At 45.5% G+C, this 17654-nt stretch overlaps 1 protein-coding gene across 1 annotated transcript; it reads right to left on the bottom strand.

Annotated features, from left to right (window-relative positions):
* Window positions 1-11266: 11266 nt before the first annotated feature.
* LOC8036637 (acanthoscurrin-1) lies at window positions 11267-13329 on the bottom strand. Its single transcript, XM_029975006.4, has 3 exons — window positions 13324-13329; window positions 12038-12768; window positions 11267-11376 (listed from the first exon to the last, which is right to left on the bottom strand). The coding sequence occupies exons 1-2, from the start codon at window positions 13327-13329 to the stop codon at window positions 12040-12042; spliced, it is 735 nt and encodes a 244-aa protein (XP_029830866.4). The 3' UTR covers window positions 11267-11376; window positions 12038-12039.
* Window positions 13330-17654: the final 4325 nt, after the last annotated feature.

Raw genomic sequence — 17654 nt, 5'->3', positions numbered from 1 at the left:
TAACTGATAAAACTAAACGTTCAATGGGGCGAACTTGTGCCCAAAAATAAAAAGGAAACAAAAGAAAGCAGAGCGTCGCGGGCGTCGAAGTCGGCATGACTAGCAGAGTCGAACGCTGGGGCGAAACTGACTCCGCCTTGCCACGCGGAGCCCCTTTTGTACACACGTCGCCTTCCGGAACAATCAGCGTAGAAGGTTCGGCGTGTCGAACATTCTAACCTCGCATCAGCAACACGGTTCTCGAATTTAGCGTAGCATTACGTTAGCATCAACAAAAATGCGTCTCCGCGGCCGAGAATCGAACGCTGGGTTTCTGCTCGGAGTGCACGCGCGATAACCGTTAGGCCGTGAGCGCGCTGCCTGCTTGGCCACCTGCGCGCGCGGTAATGTGTTGAAAATTTACCCTAGTCTCGGATATTTTTACAACACAGCTAATATCCACGTGCTTGTCTGTAAATTACCTCCATCTCTGCTCTTTAAGAATTTTGGGGAATGGACACGTAGCTAGGTTGAAGCGATATTTAATTTCTAGCTTGCGGGAACGCAAAAGTTTGTAAAAAGAGTTTTTCCTTGTGCAAAAACAAAAATAACTGCCTCCCTGCAACAATAATAAAACTCATTATGCATTAACCCATAAAAGGCTATCTCCTGGTATTGTTACCATAAAGGATCCATTAAAACATAATTTGAAGAAACTGTGTTACGACGGCTTATGACCGCTTACGTTGCTGAGCGTTGCTATGGCAACCTAGGACCACGCAATGTGCAGCAGTGGTACTGAACGCAATGTAGCGCGGTCAATACAGATATCTAAACCAGCCTTTGCAGCTTTGATGACTTTCGAAAAAAATCTAAATTTTTTTTTAGTGCTTTCTTCTTCTTTTTTTTTTTTGTGCGCATAATTCAGCGGATATAGAAATAGTTGACATTTTTCTGTTCAGCAATAAACAAAACTTTATTGCTCATAATTAGGGTTCCGCGTTCTCGGTTTCTATTTTTTTTTAAATTCGGCGTACTTTTTTCGGTTTTTATTTTAAAATTCAATATATTTATGCCCAGAAAATTTTATCGCCTTTTTTCGGTGAATATAAAATGAACACCAACGGACACCGGATCAGATGATCCTTGAAGCTCTGATATTTGTGATCACTCAAAGAAAAATGAAAGCCGCTTACAACTCCCTGTAACGCCGAATTAGAGCGCAGCTCTTGAGGAGGAGGAGGGAAGGGCACTGGGGGGGGGGGGGGTTAAACTAACCAGGGGGGGTCACGTTACCTTGGGGGTCACGTGACCCCCAATGCCGATGATGTCATCACTGACGTCATCAGTGACGATGACGATGCGGGTACATATGACGTCATTAGTGACGTCACTGATGACTTCACCAGTGATGATGACGATGACGATGCGAATGTCGGTGACGTCATCAGTGACGTCGCTGATGACGTCATCAGTGATGATGACGATGACGATGCGGATGCCGGTGACGACATCAGTGACGTCACTGATGACGTCATCAGTGATGATGACGATGACAATGCGGATGTCGGTGACGTCATCAGTGATGATGACGATGACGATGTGGATGCCGGTGACGTCATCAGTGATGATGACCATGACGATGTGGATGCCGGTGACGTCATCAGTGATGATGACGATGACGATGTGGATGCCGGTGACGTCATCAGTGATGATGACGATGACGATGCGGATGCCGGTGACGTCATCAGTGATGATGACGATGACGATGTGGATGCCGGTGACGTCATCAGTGATGATGACGATGACGATGTGGATGCCGGTGACGTCATCAGTGATGATGACGATGACGATGCGGATGCCGGTGACGTCATCAGTGATGACGATGACGATGTGGATGCCGGTGACGTCATCAGTGATGATGACGATGACGATGTGGATGCCGGTGACGTCATCAGTGATGATGACGATGACGATGTGGATGCCGGTGACGTCATCAGTGACGATGACGTCATCGGGGGGTCACGCGACATCGGCGGGGGTCACGTGACCTCGAGGAGGGGGCCACGGGACATCAGGGGAGTCACGTGACTTCGGGGGGTCACGTGACCCCCCACGAGGTCACGTGACCTTGGTGGGGGCTCGCGCGGTGCATTATGGGACATTTCCCATGATGCACCGCGCGGTTACGCCGACGCCGACGCCGACGCCGACGGCGACGCCGACGGCGACGCCGCTCAAGCCGGAAACGGGCCCCTAAGAGCTGCGCTCTAAAATGGCACAGATACATTGAAAAAGAAATGGACATTTTATTTAGCAAGTGTGTGTAACTGTAAAATAACAAGAAAAAACAATTACAGACAAGTCAGATATGAAGCCTATGCCCAAAAAACACAGAAATTCACCTTCTGTACATCGGGATTACGTGATCTTATTATATTACACACACACATGTACTTTAACAGGTTCTCCTCGTTGATCCGCACTCTTTCTTTCCTGTAAACATGACCGTGATCTTCGAGAATGCCCTCTCCGCGCTAACACTGGGCACTGGCAGCCTGAAGAGATGAAGCGCTGCCTGAGCCAAAATCGGCCAATCAACCAATTGTTAATGACTTGAGCGTGTTGGTGATCTACATTGACTTAAAACGAAAGGAACACACAAGAGGACGCGCCCCCGACGGCACGAAGCGACGCTAGGTGTCATCCACGAGAGAGGCGACACGGACCAGACCACACCGTGGACCAGACTCCCGACCGCCCGCTGTGTTCACCCCCGCAACGGTCTCCCTGTGTTTCTTACACCTCCCCTCATCCCCCTCCCCCCTTCCCCCAATACCTCCCTAAGTAGAGCTCTGATCGGCGAGCCGCCCCAGCAAATCTGTAGTTGCAAATCGAAAGCTGTGTCGTCTGTTTAGTCATCTTGTGTGTTTCTTTCGTTTTAAGTCAACCAATTGGGACCCCCGAAAGAGACACGGTGCGACGTTTTGAAGCACAACACAAGATGCAAAGCTTGCATCAAGTCACTCTTCCTTACAACGAGTCTGAAAACACGGTGGTACATGGCGAAGTCATGGGGCATTTCGGACTTCACGTTCCGATAGATGGTGCGCACATTAAACCAAAACGTCGTAATGGCATCCGTGTATCCCATACATTCGAACACGTTTCGGGAGACACTGTCGGTCTACTTTTTCGCCGTGGCTCTGCGATACGACTGGAAGGTCAAACTGACCTTCTCCTGTAAAAAACTGAATTTTAGAAAATGGATTCGAACGTACATTTATTGGTTTTTATCGCTTTAAATAAAAGATGTCGAACCTATAAAAACTGACCTTTTTAGGTTAAAACCGAATTTCTGAACATAGATCTGGCGTACTTTTATCGGTTTTTATCGGCCTAAACCGAAAGCTCCGAGCCCTACTTATAATATCATGAATAATCAACATTGTGAGCAGGACGGAATAGTTAGTTTGTTCAATTTCCTGAATGAACTTTTTTTTGTGTGTGCAACTTACCATTGTAATATGGACAAAAAAGTAGAGAAATTTAATTTTATAATTAATGTCATATTCATCAACAAATGACATGGGAAGTTTTGTGTCCACACTTGCTGGGATGACATAAAGCTGTATATATCTTCAAAACATTCTTGGCATTAGATAAACAACGCGTCCTTTTCAGTAGCAGTACATTCTCTGAATAAATATTACTACGCAAAGCCTCTTTTAACGGCTACAAATAAAAATCATTTTAGTTTTTAATGATTCTTAAAGCTATAGCCTAATCTAAGGTTCTCAAAGCTGCCTAATGAACGGGGCCGTTTTATGTACTGTATTCGAGTATGTTTACCTAGTAGTGCTATTTGCGGATTCCCTAAAATGGAACAGCCATGTAGAACGTACAATCGGAAAGGCTAGTGAAATATTTTATTTCATCCTCCGAAATTCAAGATCTGCGTCACGAAACATTAAAGAAACGCTTTATTTTTCTTTGGTAAGAACGATCCTTGATTACGCGTGCGTTGTGTGGGACCCTTATCACGACTTCCTTATTAATAAACTAGAGAAAATAAAAAATCACGCTACACGTTTTACACTGAACAAGTATGACCGTTATGCTAGTGTTACAGATATGAAAGCTATGCTGGGATGGGAAACACTCGAATGTACAAGACAAAAACTGAGACTAAAATTCTTCCGCCGTGTCTTTCACAACAAAACAGGAATTGATAAAGTCACCTATCTTACGGAGCCATCCTACATCTCTTCCCGTTGTGATCATTTTGAAAAGGTAGCTGTTCCAGCTAACAGGACTAACAATTTTGCTAACTCATTCTTTGTCAAAACCGCGAGAGTGGAACGACCTCCCGGAAGATATTGTGTCCATTGATGACAATGACGTTTTCTTTTTCCACTTGTTATGATGTTTTCTTAATCCCCCTACTATATTGCCCACAGGGCGATGTAGGTACAATGTAAATAGGATTCGTGTTTCGGCTGCCGAGCAGTGCGGACGCACGGATGGCGAGCTCCGATCGAGCGACGATAACGGTCGTTGCCGGTCGTGGTGACAGGGCTTTTTGTATCCCCGCTGATTACCGGATTCTGCTGCCGACGTTGCCGGCAGGCGATAAAACGAAGAACCAGGTTTATCTTCACTGCGACGTAAATGCCAGGCCGCTCCGAATTGGAGACTGCAAGGAACCGTTGGAAAAGCTCGACATAATCAAAGAAGTTGCAGGGCTCGGCGTATGCCAGATGGGACACATGTGGCTGTGCAGCCTGAAGAGTGCTGCGGCGAAAGAGCGGCTTCTCAAACTGGGCTGGCTTGTCGTCAAAAGTAAACTGTGCATCCCCGTGGACCCCAACAGGCAGGAAGTGCGGGTCAAGCTGCATTGGGTACCTTTCTACGTCCCCAACGACGCTCTCCGAAGAGCCTTGGAAGAGTACGGAACCGTCAATGAGATGAGCGAGGAAAACTGGCGTGTGGATGGCTTCGAGGATATCGAGTCCACCACAAGGATTGCCAAAGTCACGCTGAAGGAGGGAGTGACGCCGGACAAGTTGCCTCATCAGCTGAGGCTTAACGGGGGCACGATCCTTGCTGTCGTCCCCGGACGAGCACCGGTTTGTCTGCGGTGCAGCAGTGCAGGATACATACGACGTGACTGCCGTATGCCCCGGTGCGTCGAGTGCCGAGGCTTCGGCCACGTGTCCCAGGAGTGCGTGCGCTCATATGCCAGCGCAGTAGTTAATCGAGCCACCAATGATGATGACGAAATCATCATGGACGAAACAGAAACAGAGGAGGCGTCGACGCTGCCTTCGAGCCTACCGGAGACGAAGGAGCAAGCTACGACAGGTGATGCAACTAACGGTACCAACGCAGCAGAGGTGACGGCCAAGGCCTCGACGCCCGACGCTGAGGGACCTGGAAGGGAGACGCAGGCAACGACGGCGGGAGGCACCGTCGCCATGGACAAGGGTGACGTGAACGAGCCACTAATGGGACTGGACCTTGCGAAAGTGAAGAGGCGACTGGATGATGAGACCAAGGACAACGAGGCAGAGGAGCTACATCGCCCACAAGGCCAGTGGAAACAAATCGGGAAGAAAGGTCGTTACGCCACCAAGCTGCGGTCCTCGTCGCTGACCCGCGATGGGGAACTGTCGCAGAGACCCTCTGCACCATGAGCCGAGCTCTGCAGGAGCCAAGCGACAGGTAAGCACCAGGAGGTTGGTCTGTCGACACGAAAAACTAAAAACAAAACAAATGGTAGGGCTCACGTCCGGGCTCCAAATTGGAACTCTGAACGTTAGGGGCTTAGCGGCACGTCGGCGACGGTGTCAACTTAGTCGCCTACTCACGAAGAACGACCTGGACATACTTGCAGTCCAAGAAACAAAAGTTGAGAGTAAGAGTCAGACCGACCTCATGGTGCGACCGTTTATGTCGAGGTACAATGTATGTGTGAGCCACTCTGTCGGTAGGTCAGGCGGTTGTTGCCTGTTTTTGAAGCAAGCATCAGGAATCATGGAGAAAAATGTTATTGCATGCGCGTCGGGTCGTTTTGTTATTTGGGACTTTTCTTTTGCCAATTTAAAGTGAAGGGTTATCTGCATTTACGCCCCCAATGTGGAAAGCGAGCGCTTCACTTTCTTTGAAAATATTTCTAATTACCTCCAGAGTGATAGAATCACGGTACTATTAGGAGATTTTAATTGCATCTGTTGACCTGAAGACCAATCAAACCGATCACACAACAGAGATAAATCCGGGGAGCAGCTAAATAATTTGGTTAAAGATTTCTAACTTGAAGACGTAGCGCAATGTACGTCAACCGGTAATCGTGTGATCTACACGCACCACCAAGGTAGCAGTCATGCGAGGCTGGACAGAGCGTATGTTTCGGTCGACATTGTGCCCGACTGTGGTAGTTATGCAGTCAGTTACGTGTCTTTCAGTGACCACAGCCTCGTGACTTTCATGGTGGGTCATTGCAAGAACCGCTCTAGCTTCTCCTGGGAGTTAGAGAAGCTAAACGCTAAGCTCTTGGACGATAAGCAATTTACTGAAAAGGTTCAAAGTAGGCTGGAGCAAACAAGCAGTGTTACTGATAATGAAGTCGGCATGGAGTGGGAATTATTTAAACAAGTGAAGCTTGATGCGATAGAGAGGGCATGTCAAATTAAGCGTGTAGAGCGAAAAGTAGAAAACGGTCTTCGCGCGGGTTTACAGAGGCTGCACGTGGAGGAAGGAAGGACACCCGGAATCTTCAAAGATGATATAAGCAGCATAAAAGCGCAACTTGAACAAATTGATGAAAAGCGGTATAAGGGGGCGATTGTTCTTGCCCGAGCAGAGAGGTTGCTTTTGGGGGAAGCGCCCACCAAACGGACACTTGTCCTTGAAAAGAAGTATGCTAGCGGAAACCAGATAGCGGAAATGGAGTACGAAGGCACAGTGACTAGCGATCCGGCCCTTATCCAGCGTGCATTCGTTGAATACTACGAAACATTGTTCGGACAAAAAAAATACCAAAAAAGACGGGTCTTGAGACAGAATTCCTGTCAAGTCTTCCACAATTAGACCATGATGACGAGCAAGTTTTGGAAGAACCAGTCAGCTTAACAGAGATCGAGAAAGCGATAGATCAGTTAAGCGCAGGCAAATCGCCGGGACCGGATGCATTGAGCGCGGCCTTTTACAAGAAATTCAAACCAGGAATCGCGCCGTTGTTGCATCGGGTTTTTAATGAGTCTTATCGGAATCATAGGTTGCCGGGCTCCTTTTTGTGTACGCATACAGTATTGATCCCGAATGGTTACGACGCCTCCAAGCTACGGTTCACTAGCAACTTTAGACCGATTACCATTGCTAATGTTGATTATAAAGTTCTCATGAAGGTGTTAGCGAGGAGGCTGCAGAGTGTAATTTGGAAACTTGTAGGGCCTCATCAAACCTGCGGAATTAAAGGCCGGAGTATTTGCACGAATACACACAGCTAGGAGTGTGCTGGAGTGTTGTGATGCTGAGTATCGGACAATCGCACTGCTCCAAATCGACTTGGAAAAAGCCTTTGATCGTGTATGTGATGACGTACTTTTTCAAATTTTAGAGCACGTAGTAATCGGGTCTTTCATTCTCGAAGGAGTAAAAATGGCTTATTTAAACTGTTCAACAAAGTTGATAATTAACAGAGAAGTCTCTAAGCGGATAAAAGGTCTTTCTTCAGTACGGCAGGGGTGTCCTTTATCCCCGTTACTTTTCGCGATTTCTTTGGAACCTTTCTGCCGCTACATCATTCAATGTAAAGACATTAGGGGTTTCACTTTACACAAGTGCGAAGTAAAAATTTTAGCATATGCAGACGATATAGCTGTTTTTGTTCAGACTCGAGAAGCGTCTCAAGGGCTGTGGAAGTGACTAAGCGGTTTTGTGACGTCACAGCGTGTGCGGTCAACTGGTCGAAGTGTTATTAGCCCCGAGAAGTTTGCGTGGCGCCCCCTTACGGCAAACAGGGGTGACGTCACGGCGAGGAGAGAATTTTTCCCCGACTCGCCCTGTGGAGGCTGTGACGACGCTAGCTGTCGGCGCGCTCGTTTCTATTTAATTTTTTTTCGGGCGTGTTTTTCGTAGGAAGTATAAATGTTTATATGTGCCTTTATTGAGGTATGGCCTGTAGCCACAGGCGAAACTTCAACCAACATGCATGGTTGACAGGGCAGGCAACGGATGAATCGCAGCTGGTATATGGAAATAAAGAAATATGGCCACAATTGCAGGAGCATCACTATAGATTTAGATCTCGCACTATAAATGCCACTGATGGTCTGAATGAATTGGCAGGTTACGTATACTATTTTTTTTTGTATTTCCGTTTTTAAACCAGATCGCCGAAGCAGAAAAGTTGCATGCTGCTCGAGCAACATGCTAAATACAGTCAGGGCCATGGGGAGAGAATCGCAAGTAAGACAGCCCAAATGCAGGAACAAAGTAAAAAAAAAAAAAAAAAGGAACATTTGTTATATACATTGCTCGCATTTGACCTTTGCTGGATTCGAATAGTATTTCAAAGGACTACACGTGTGGTATTTGTGGACTTGTTTATATCAACCCTCAAGTAATGTATAACAAACGTAAACGAATGTGTCTAGCTCATTCTTAGTCCCAATCTAAGCCCTAAAATTGAGATTTTACTTAAATCGAATCGTCCTGAAGCTAAAATACCAGAAGCTTTTCTCACGCAGACTGTCGCCCTTACAGGTTCCACATTTTCTGTTACTAGTGCTGCATCTACCACTGGACAGATGTTCGAATGCTTGCTTTTAGTCCTGTTTTCCTCTGTTGTCAGAGAGTCCAGCTGTAGGGAATTTGGAGGCTGAGGAAGCTTTTGGAGACCTGCAGCAGTGTCTCTTTTAATTGGAAATGACAATTCAGACTAAACGGTGTTTTTTCTGAATACCCAAGGATGGAATACAAATGTCAGGAAAGAGTATAAACATTCCAAATTACGGCACTATTGCTGTGCATATTTTGGGCAGTTCAATACATATCATACAGGCAACTGGGGGCAATTCGGCCGTCTTTGCTGCTACCATACAAACTAATTTCCAGTAATTGTGCATCTTCTAAGAAATATGCCTGCATACGTGTATAAACTATATAATTAATTCACGAAGAAGCTAGATTTATGCAAAACGATCCTGTTCCACGAGCACTTCAGAGATAATCAGACACAGGGCCTTTAAAACATCTATGAACCAGTTCATGCAGAGTGGCAGCGCAAAGTCGGGGTCGCGAGCTAATTTGCCGACCATTCAAAGGCACATGATATAAATGCCACTTCAAATGCCTTGAAAGCGGGATGTATAATCGTCCTAAATCATGAACATGCAAGGAACAGAATTCCAGCGTCTGAAACACTTGCGCCACCGCTTCACCGATCCCTCGCGAAATTGCCTTGTGTCGTGTGGACGGACGGGGAGGCTCATCGGCGGAATTGCCTCCGCCGATAGCTTTCGGGATTTGTAACCCATTTTTAAAGGGAAAAGGGACGAGCAGGCTTATAAAATGTACGGAAGCTGGTCAATATCGGCCTAACTCAACGTCTTGTACATCGGGTAAACGAAGTCCAGCTCCTCGAAGTGTTTGCGGCACACAACGCCAAACCAGGAAACCGGTGCTGGGAAGCGAGCCGATGCGAGATCGCGGAGCGGAGTCATCGCCCTGACGTCACAGTACACCTCACCCAATCAGGGCGCGGCGACCGCAGCGACGCTTGTGTTCGCTCTCGGGGCTAATGGGCTATGGCACGGAGAGTGTGTTTCTGCGCCAAACCTTTTTAAAAATATCCAGTGGGCTCGGGAACCCCAAAGGTATCTGGGTGTCCCGTTAAAACATTATCGCGAAAATAACGACTACTGGCTGGGGAAAACTAATCAACTGAAGGCAAACGCGGAAAAGTGGGTAACGAAAAAATTGTCGATCTTCGCACGTGCGACAGTTTGTAACTTGTTCTTTATGTCGAAACTATGGTACGTTCTTCAAATCCTACATTGTTCTAGAGTCAATATTCAGCGAATGCACCGGGTGTTTGCAGTATTCATTTGGGCGTCTCAGTGGGAGCGGACTAGTAGAGCCAATCTTTTCCTTTGACCTTGAGATGGTGGTGATGGTCTGTGTCACTTCATCCGTCAACTCGTAACACGATTTATGTTTGTGCGCGATCAATCTGACCATTCCTGCGCACGGTAATACAAACAAAGCTCTTTGATGTGTTGCCCAGTTATGTGGTTTCGTCATGCCGTGTTCGTTACGGAACATTATCGCGTTTTTTGAGAGAGGTTGTATCATCGTGTCGTTTCCTATTTGTAAGGTTTTCTCGGGATTATTTGTCTGTTGTATCGCGCAAAAGGTTAACGCGAGATTTGGTGGATGTGTTAATGCCCTTGCCACGGTATAGCTCCATATACGCTGGAGCCCCCGGACAGGACGTGCTAAAACGTGTTAAAAAAGCGTTGGTTCCCCCTGGGGTTAAAACTTTCTTTCTTAAATTACATAGTGAAACACTGCCCGTAAAAACTTTTTAGAAGCTAAAGGAATAAATTTGTACTGGATAGTAAACTGCCAATTATGCAAGTAGCCGGAAAGTATCGAGCATGTCTTTTTCGATTGTTGGGATGCTTTGCTATACTGGGACGTGCTCCAGCGCACAATCAAAAAAGAACTACCGTTAACACCGTATGTGATTCGTTTTCTAACGGCAGACAGTGAACCGGTACCATATGACACAATCCTGCTCCTGGGGCTCCACAGTATATGGAAACGTCGAATGGAGGTACGGTCATGCAAACGTAAACGCCCGTACTGTCCGGGAGTATTTCATTGACAGCGTTAAACGCCTCCGGGAATGCTACAAAAAGATCAACAGTGACCTTGAGTGGCTGCCTGTTCTGGATGAGCTGGCAACTTTAAAACCCTTTTAACTTCACTTACTCTAGCAAGACAGGCTAGATTTCACTTAACTCTTGAGATATGTGTTGGGTAACGCGTGTCTATTACCGTTCCCAACATACAGTTTTTCGCATCTATTTTGAATTGTTTTATGCAAACCTGGAAATAAAAAAAGGTCCAATGCAAATAAATAAATAAATAAATGTACCTTAGCCTAACCCTCAGGCTCTTCCACTTTCTACAGATTAGAATTCATGGAAATGCCAGAAGTTTTTTTTTGTTTTTTTTAGAGCTTATAAATGTAATAGATATCACCAACAAATACTGCGTAGTTGAAGGTTGTTTATTGAAAACAAAACAGCATGCTTGAAGCAAATTGGTGTTAGGAACCAATAAAACAGGAACGTAGCAGGAATTGACTTCAGAACCTGGGACATTCTGTAAAGAAATAAAGAGAAATAAAACGTTCATGATAACACTCTTTCACCCACTTAACTCATTAAAAACTGTTTATCATTAAGACGAAAGTAATACGAAGACAGGACTATTTAGGACATAATTTGAAAGCTTTAGGATGACGATGTCTGCCGCTAATATTTCGCAATTCTACATCGCTAGTAGTGTTTATGTTGCCCTAAAATCAAATTGAGGTTGTATAGTTCACTTCATTTTATTGACGACGATTCAAATCAACATTTTATTGTGACAGTTAAGATGCTTTATCTGAGCTGTAGACACTCTTCCCCTGTAAAAAATTAACCCGCACGCAAATTATACCGCATAAATGTTTTGTGCATACAAAAAATAATCCTGTCACGTGTGTGAACATGCTTGTCAGCTGAGCAAGATGTCTTGTATCCTTAATTGCCATTGAATTGAATCAAAGAAACAAATTTTAAAGGTAATTAAAAAGCCCGTAGAAAGCCTGAATCAAAATAGATGAAATACATTTCTAAGGAACGCTGTATTTGACGTTTAAGGCACTGCGGTTGACTCTGCCGTGACGACTGAAACTCCTCCTTATAAAACTCCTCATGATCTTTTTTTTTTGGTTGGAAACACAGTACTTGCTAATGGTAAGAGGATGCGAACAACCCACCTTTAATGGAGGCCATAGCCAAGACCACCCACTCCGACGCCACCAGCGGCGACCTTTCCGAAACCGCTCTGTCCGTAGCCAGCCTGTCCAGCGCCGGCCCCGCCGGCGAATCCTGAAGATCCCTGCTTCTGCCCGGCACCGAAGTTCTTAGCATCACCAGAAGAGAAGCCGGTGTTGGAGGTGTACCCAGACTGGTGGTTGTAGGATTGCACGTTGTCCTTGGAGCTTCCGCCAGCGAAGGCACCGGAACCCTGGCTGAGTCCACCAGCTCCCTTCTTGAATCCACCCTGGCTGGCACCAGCGGTCTGACCGTAGGCAGATCCAAAGCCATGGCCAAGACCAACGCCGCCGAGGCCAACTCCGTGACCGAGACCCACACCACCCAGACCAGCTCCGACCAGGCCGGAGTTAGCGAGGCCACCGCCAACGAGACCGGGGTTTACGACACCGACTCCGGGGCCAACACCAGCTCCATAACCGAGTCCTCCGGCACCAACACCAGCTCCGTAGCCGAGACCTCCGGCACCGAGACCTCCGGCACCGAGACCTCCGGCACCGAGACCAGCTCCGTACCCCAGGCCTCCGGCACCAAGACCGGTTCCGTAGCCGACTCCCCCGGCACCGAGGCCGGCTCCCAGGACACCACCACGGGCGTCGAGCTTGTCGTCCTCCTTGGCCTCTTCGGCGAAGGTGACGCAGGCAACGACGGCCAGGACGGCAATAGACAGGAACTGTCAAACATTACGTGGAAAATTAATATTGATTTGCGAACAAAATGTTGAACATATTTTGACAGGTGCAGTACGAAGTGCTAATTGAGACTTTTTTTCTTCTTTTTTTTTTGTGGTAATTATAGACTCGAACACACTGCTGCTATCTTATGTATTCTATTTCTGGCTGTGTAAGTAGTAAGGAGCATAATACAGTGAAGCGAAAATCAGGTTTCCTATAAAAGAAGATTTCGCGTAAAACAATATTTCTTCCTTAAATTTTAGCTTCTCAAGGATCGTCAAAAAAGTGTATTTATTAGCGTTTTATACGGACATAGTTGTCGCCTTTACTTCGTTTAGATCCGCTCATGTGGCATCGAATTCCAGTCGGCAGTTCGCGAGATATCCGATTTTGGGAAACTGAAGTAACATTGTAATTATGACATATGTTAAAATTATAAACTGAATGAGAACACTTTCGACATAATTCAAAGTGATATCAAAACCATTCAAAGGCATGATTACGCGACGTTCATTAACTGTCTGCCAGAAGATGCTACGACCGCAGTAACGCACCTTCATGTTGATTCTGAGTTGGTTGCCGAGAGAAAGGTGATCTTTAGAGTCTTGAATGAGCTGGGTTCCTCTGCGTATCTGTGGGCCTACATCGCTGTGACTCTCGGTTTATATACAATCTTTTGCTTTGGAAAAAAAAAGTAAAGGAAGCATGGCAGAATGGCGCCACTACGTTTTTCACCTGCAAAGAGAAGCAACAACTGCCAAACAAATATATTGCCGTTCTCTTTCAGCAATCCCGCATAGCCCTTTAGAGCGTGCAGGGACGCCCGTCTGACCTTGCGCTGGGGATGCGAGGGAGAGTTCTTCAAACGGACGATGAGACGTTCGGGGTATTCGATCCCCTTTCCCAAAGCCGTGAGGTGCCTTTTTTCTAAATTGGGCTTTGTCAGTCGAACTGGTTCTGAACCAGTCATTACTGCGAGAAGTTCGAAGCCTATTTTGCTGGGATGCCAAGCCTACGGCTCTTACATTCTGTGAATGTGACGTAGGAGAAGTTTTGGTAGCAATCCCCTCCAGGTTTTTCTTGCTTTCTCTCTCTCTCTCTCTTTATGTTTTCCTTATTCTTGGTTCCTGCTTACAGGCGAGTCTGATTGTGAGGCATTGTTTTCTTTGTGAGTATTTTCATTAATTGTCGGTTACTTTCTACGGTTCTCACTGGGACGACGACCGGCGTGATGGTAGACTCTGACTTCTAGGGGTGTCCGCCACGAGGAGCAGAACAATCATAGTTCATTTCTGGGAATCAAAATGGATCTCTAGAGCAGCGGACGGAGGCACTGGAAGTAGAAAAAAAAAGAATATCCGCTCCAATTTGCAGCCGTTGTGAAAGCGATGGAAAGTCATTTTCTTCTTATTTTACCGGCCTTTTAGAACCGATGAACGAGCCGCAATATTTTATTTCGAGAATTCGAGATTGCAGACCTCAGCCACACCATAAATGAAAGGCAATTTCTTTTTCATCAGGGTTAGAAATCCTGCATTTCGGCTTACTCTTTCGCCGACAACAATTATTGTAAACAATTCAGCTCATTAAGTAGGCGCTGATTTCGCATAATACTTTTATCCGTCGCAATACCTGTAAAAACATATCGCGCAAAATATTGTTACATTTGCTCAGAATTTTTTTTTAAGTCTGTATGAGAAGCTTTCAAGGAGTCTCAAAAATCTATAGCTTGTGAGATGAGTTTTTTTTTTTTTTTTTTTTGTCGACCGTTATTAGAACTATAGTGCGAGAGCTCGCATCAACTCTGAAATGTAAAATAGTTAACGAAGCCCCGGTTGTAATTTGTGTAAAAACAAGAAGTGCCAAGCAGCTACGGGGCAGAATGTATAACTTTGATAACGAAGATTTTTTGTCTCTTACGTACACGATAACAATTGTTGCCCGCAGAGAGAGATAATTTTAGATGAAGTTTTTAGTCCTTTTATTTTTCTCATAGCAGGCCTGTTTTAATTATCAGTTCAGGGCAATTCATCTGCCTCCAAATAATCTAAGACTTTTTACGTCGATCTGTCAGATAAGCAATTGTGGGCTTCAAGACCACAAAAAGCCAGCAAAAAAAGCCAGTTTTTTTTTTTTAAGTTTACAGGGAGTTTATTTTAGACTAGTAAGACGGCGCAACCACCTGTGCACGGTCTAGAAGTACATTTTACTTCAACCTGTAGACATATCTTTTCTCTGTAGGTGTAGACTTAATCGGAAGCGGTTCACCTTTCTTTTTTGTCCTACCTGGAATTTATGACTTCCTGGCACTACTTTAGGTGGAAGAGCCCACCGGTGCCTGCCATATAAAACCTGAGCTTGTACGAGGCATTAAAAAAAGTATCCAGAATTTAGTTATTAAAATCTTTAAATACAGTAATAGCCTGCTGTGCTCCAAATATTGTGTGGCCCTTCAACTGAATTAAGCTACGCCCGCTGGCTTAGCGTCTCACTAAAAATTTCACGTGACCACATAACTCTCAAAATGGCCGCCACTTGAGACGTGCACCAAGATAGAAGCAGCGCTCAGTAAACAGGTTTGTTGGTGCAAAGGGCGAATATTCGTCGCTGGTTGTTGAAGCAGTATGGATGCACCTGTATATTACTTCGACAGGCGTACGAGTGGTATAAATAGTTTCAAAGCGTGGAGTCAAATCTGACTGGTGCTCCGACCGGGCATACAACTCGACACCTCCGCACTCAAAATCAGTAGTTTAGCGGCTTGCACAGAACACCCCACCTTGCCCCAATCAATGAAATGGCGGTTGAATTGAACATTAATTATTGCTCGATGCACCACGCGATTCACGGTATCCTGAAATACCATAAATTGACCACTAGGTGGGGACCAATATCTTACACCAGACATTAGAGAGCGCCATGCGAATATCTGGGAGGCGCTGCTTCGACCCTATGAAGATAAAAGCTATAATTTTTTGACGCATTGTCACTGGCGGTTAATCTTAAATTCACAATGAACAGCCAGAGACTAAGCGGTTAAGCGAAAAGTGGAGGTACCCTAAACCACCAAGACAAAAGATCCTGGAACTTCCAACTTAGGGCAAGATAATCCTCACACTTTTATAAGACCACAAACGACAAGGAGTGAAACATTACATCTTCAGAAGAATCAGTATCAACAAAACGTTGTATTGTAACCTCCTCGATAACAACTTAAAGTCCGTGATCAGGACAAAGCGCCGTGGTTTGCTGACTTTTGATGTATTGCTGCAGCACGACTGTGCGTGAACCGACACGGCACGTGCGACAGAGCAAAAATATCAAGGGTTTACATTTTCGGTGTATTCCTGATCCGCCATGCTCAATACTCAAACGACCTGGCACCGAGCGATCTTAACTTGGTCCATCTACTTAAAACAATTCGCGGTGGAATGAAGTTCCGTACAGGCAATGAACTGAAAGCGGAGGCGCAACCTTGGCTTCGGAGTCGCCAGTAAGATGTTTCTTGCACAGCATCCACGCGGAGGTCGAGCGTTGGAGAATTTGTGTTAAAGGCGGGGTTTGGGGGGGGGGGGGGGGGGGGGGGTTGGACTATTGCTTCCAGTTTTGTTTTTATTGATATGGAGATCTAAACTATATCGCGCGTACTTCTTAACTCTGCCTCGTATATACGTACTTTGGAACACGAAGGTTCCCCGATGTAAAGTATCGATCGGTCTTTTAAGTGCTCAGGAGGAATATGTTCGTGCAGGTTTCAGGAGTCCCTATTAACCACCGTCCACTGAATAACTCAACATTTCCCAGTGGGCTGCGATCAAAACGAAGACAGTGGCAATTTCTCTCCCTTGGTCAGCCGTCGGACGCATAAGACGTTTGCCATTTCGTTTCTAGCAAGACTTGATTGAATGTGCTCACATGTCAATATGAGCAAAACGCAAAGGTGTTCAGTGTCATGTTTGCTGAACTGTAACGTTAGGGACAAAATGCACAGTGTAACTAGTCACGATTCTGTGTGAGTGCGCTGTTGAACAGTCACTGGGGACACAGTGATTAGGTGGGCTTGCTACGGACAACCATCCAGTTGGCAGAAAGGCGGCAAAGCAAAACCAATTGTGGCCTTTCGTGACGCAACAAGTGACCTTGTAATTAGTTGTGAATAAGGGTGCGTACCTAATAATGACGCCGTTAGTTAGCCACATATTTTTTGCAGACAATTTTTTTTAATTATGTGAACAATAGTTCATAATCCTTTTGGAAAACACTTCTATAAATACTTTTCTAAAGTTCAGATTGTTTTCAATGGGTTGTAAAAGTATTGGACGTAGGGCCGTTTGTGAACGTACTTTTGATGAAGTGACTTGTTTGGATGTCGGTTGCTCCGGATTCTTAGTATCCCTGACAATACTGCGTAGACAGATATGACATGATAACGTGGCTGGCTAGCTTTCTTTAGGTCTATCAAATTGCAAACATTAGTGAAATCACAAAAAAAATAAGAGTGAAAATGCCAGCATATTCGATGGATAATGAACCACTACGACTGGACCTTTCGTGATATTCGGCGGCTAGCAGCAGATAGTCAACGCTTCTACATGAACTGCTTGCAAGTTGCTTTTTATGAGTAAGCTCCTGAATAGTGATTGATATAGAGGTTCCTTGCATGATACATGTATGATAGGTTTTTTGATCGTCGAATTCTATACTTTTAAAGTCACAAAACAGAGGTGCTTCTATGCGACCGGTTGCACCTAACGTCTTTTCACGGGTCAATTGAGGAAGTAATCTAAAAAGCAATACAAAGATAAATAAAAAAAATCTACTTTGCAGTATCCGAGTTTCGTATATTTGCTTTTCTCCCGTGCTTATACACAGTAGATGTTTTACT

This window comes from Ixodes scapularis, unplaced genomic scaffold (assembly GCF_016920785.2).
Source record: "Ixodes scapularis isolate PalLabHiFi unplaced genomic scaffold, ASM1692078v2 PGA_scaffold3__209_contigs__length_174095766, whole genome shotgun sequence".
Taxonomy (NCBI): domain Eukaryota; kingdom Metazoa; phylum Arthropoda; class Arachnida; order Ixodida; family Ixodidae; genus Ixodes; species Ixodes scapularis.
This window is presented reverse-complemented; position numbering and strand designations above follow the sequence as displayed.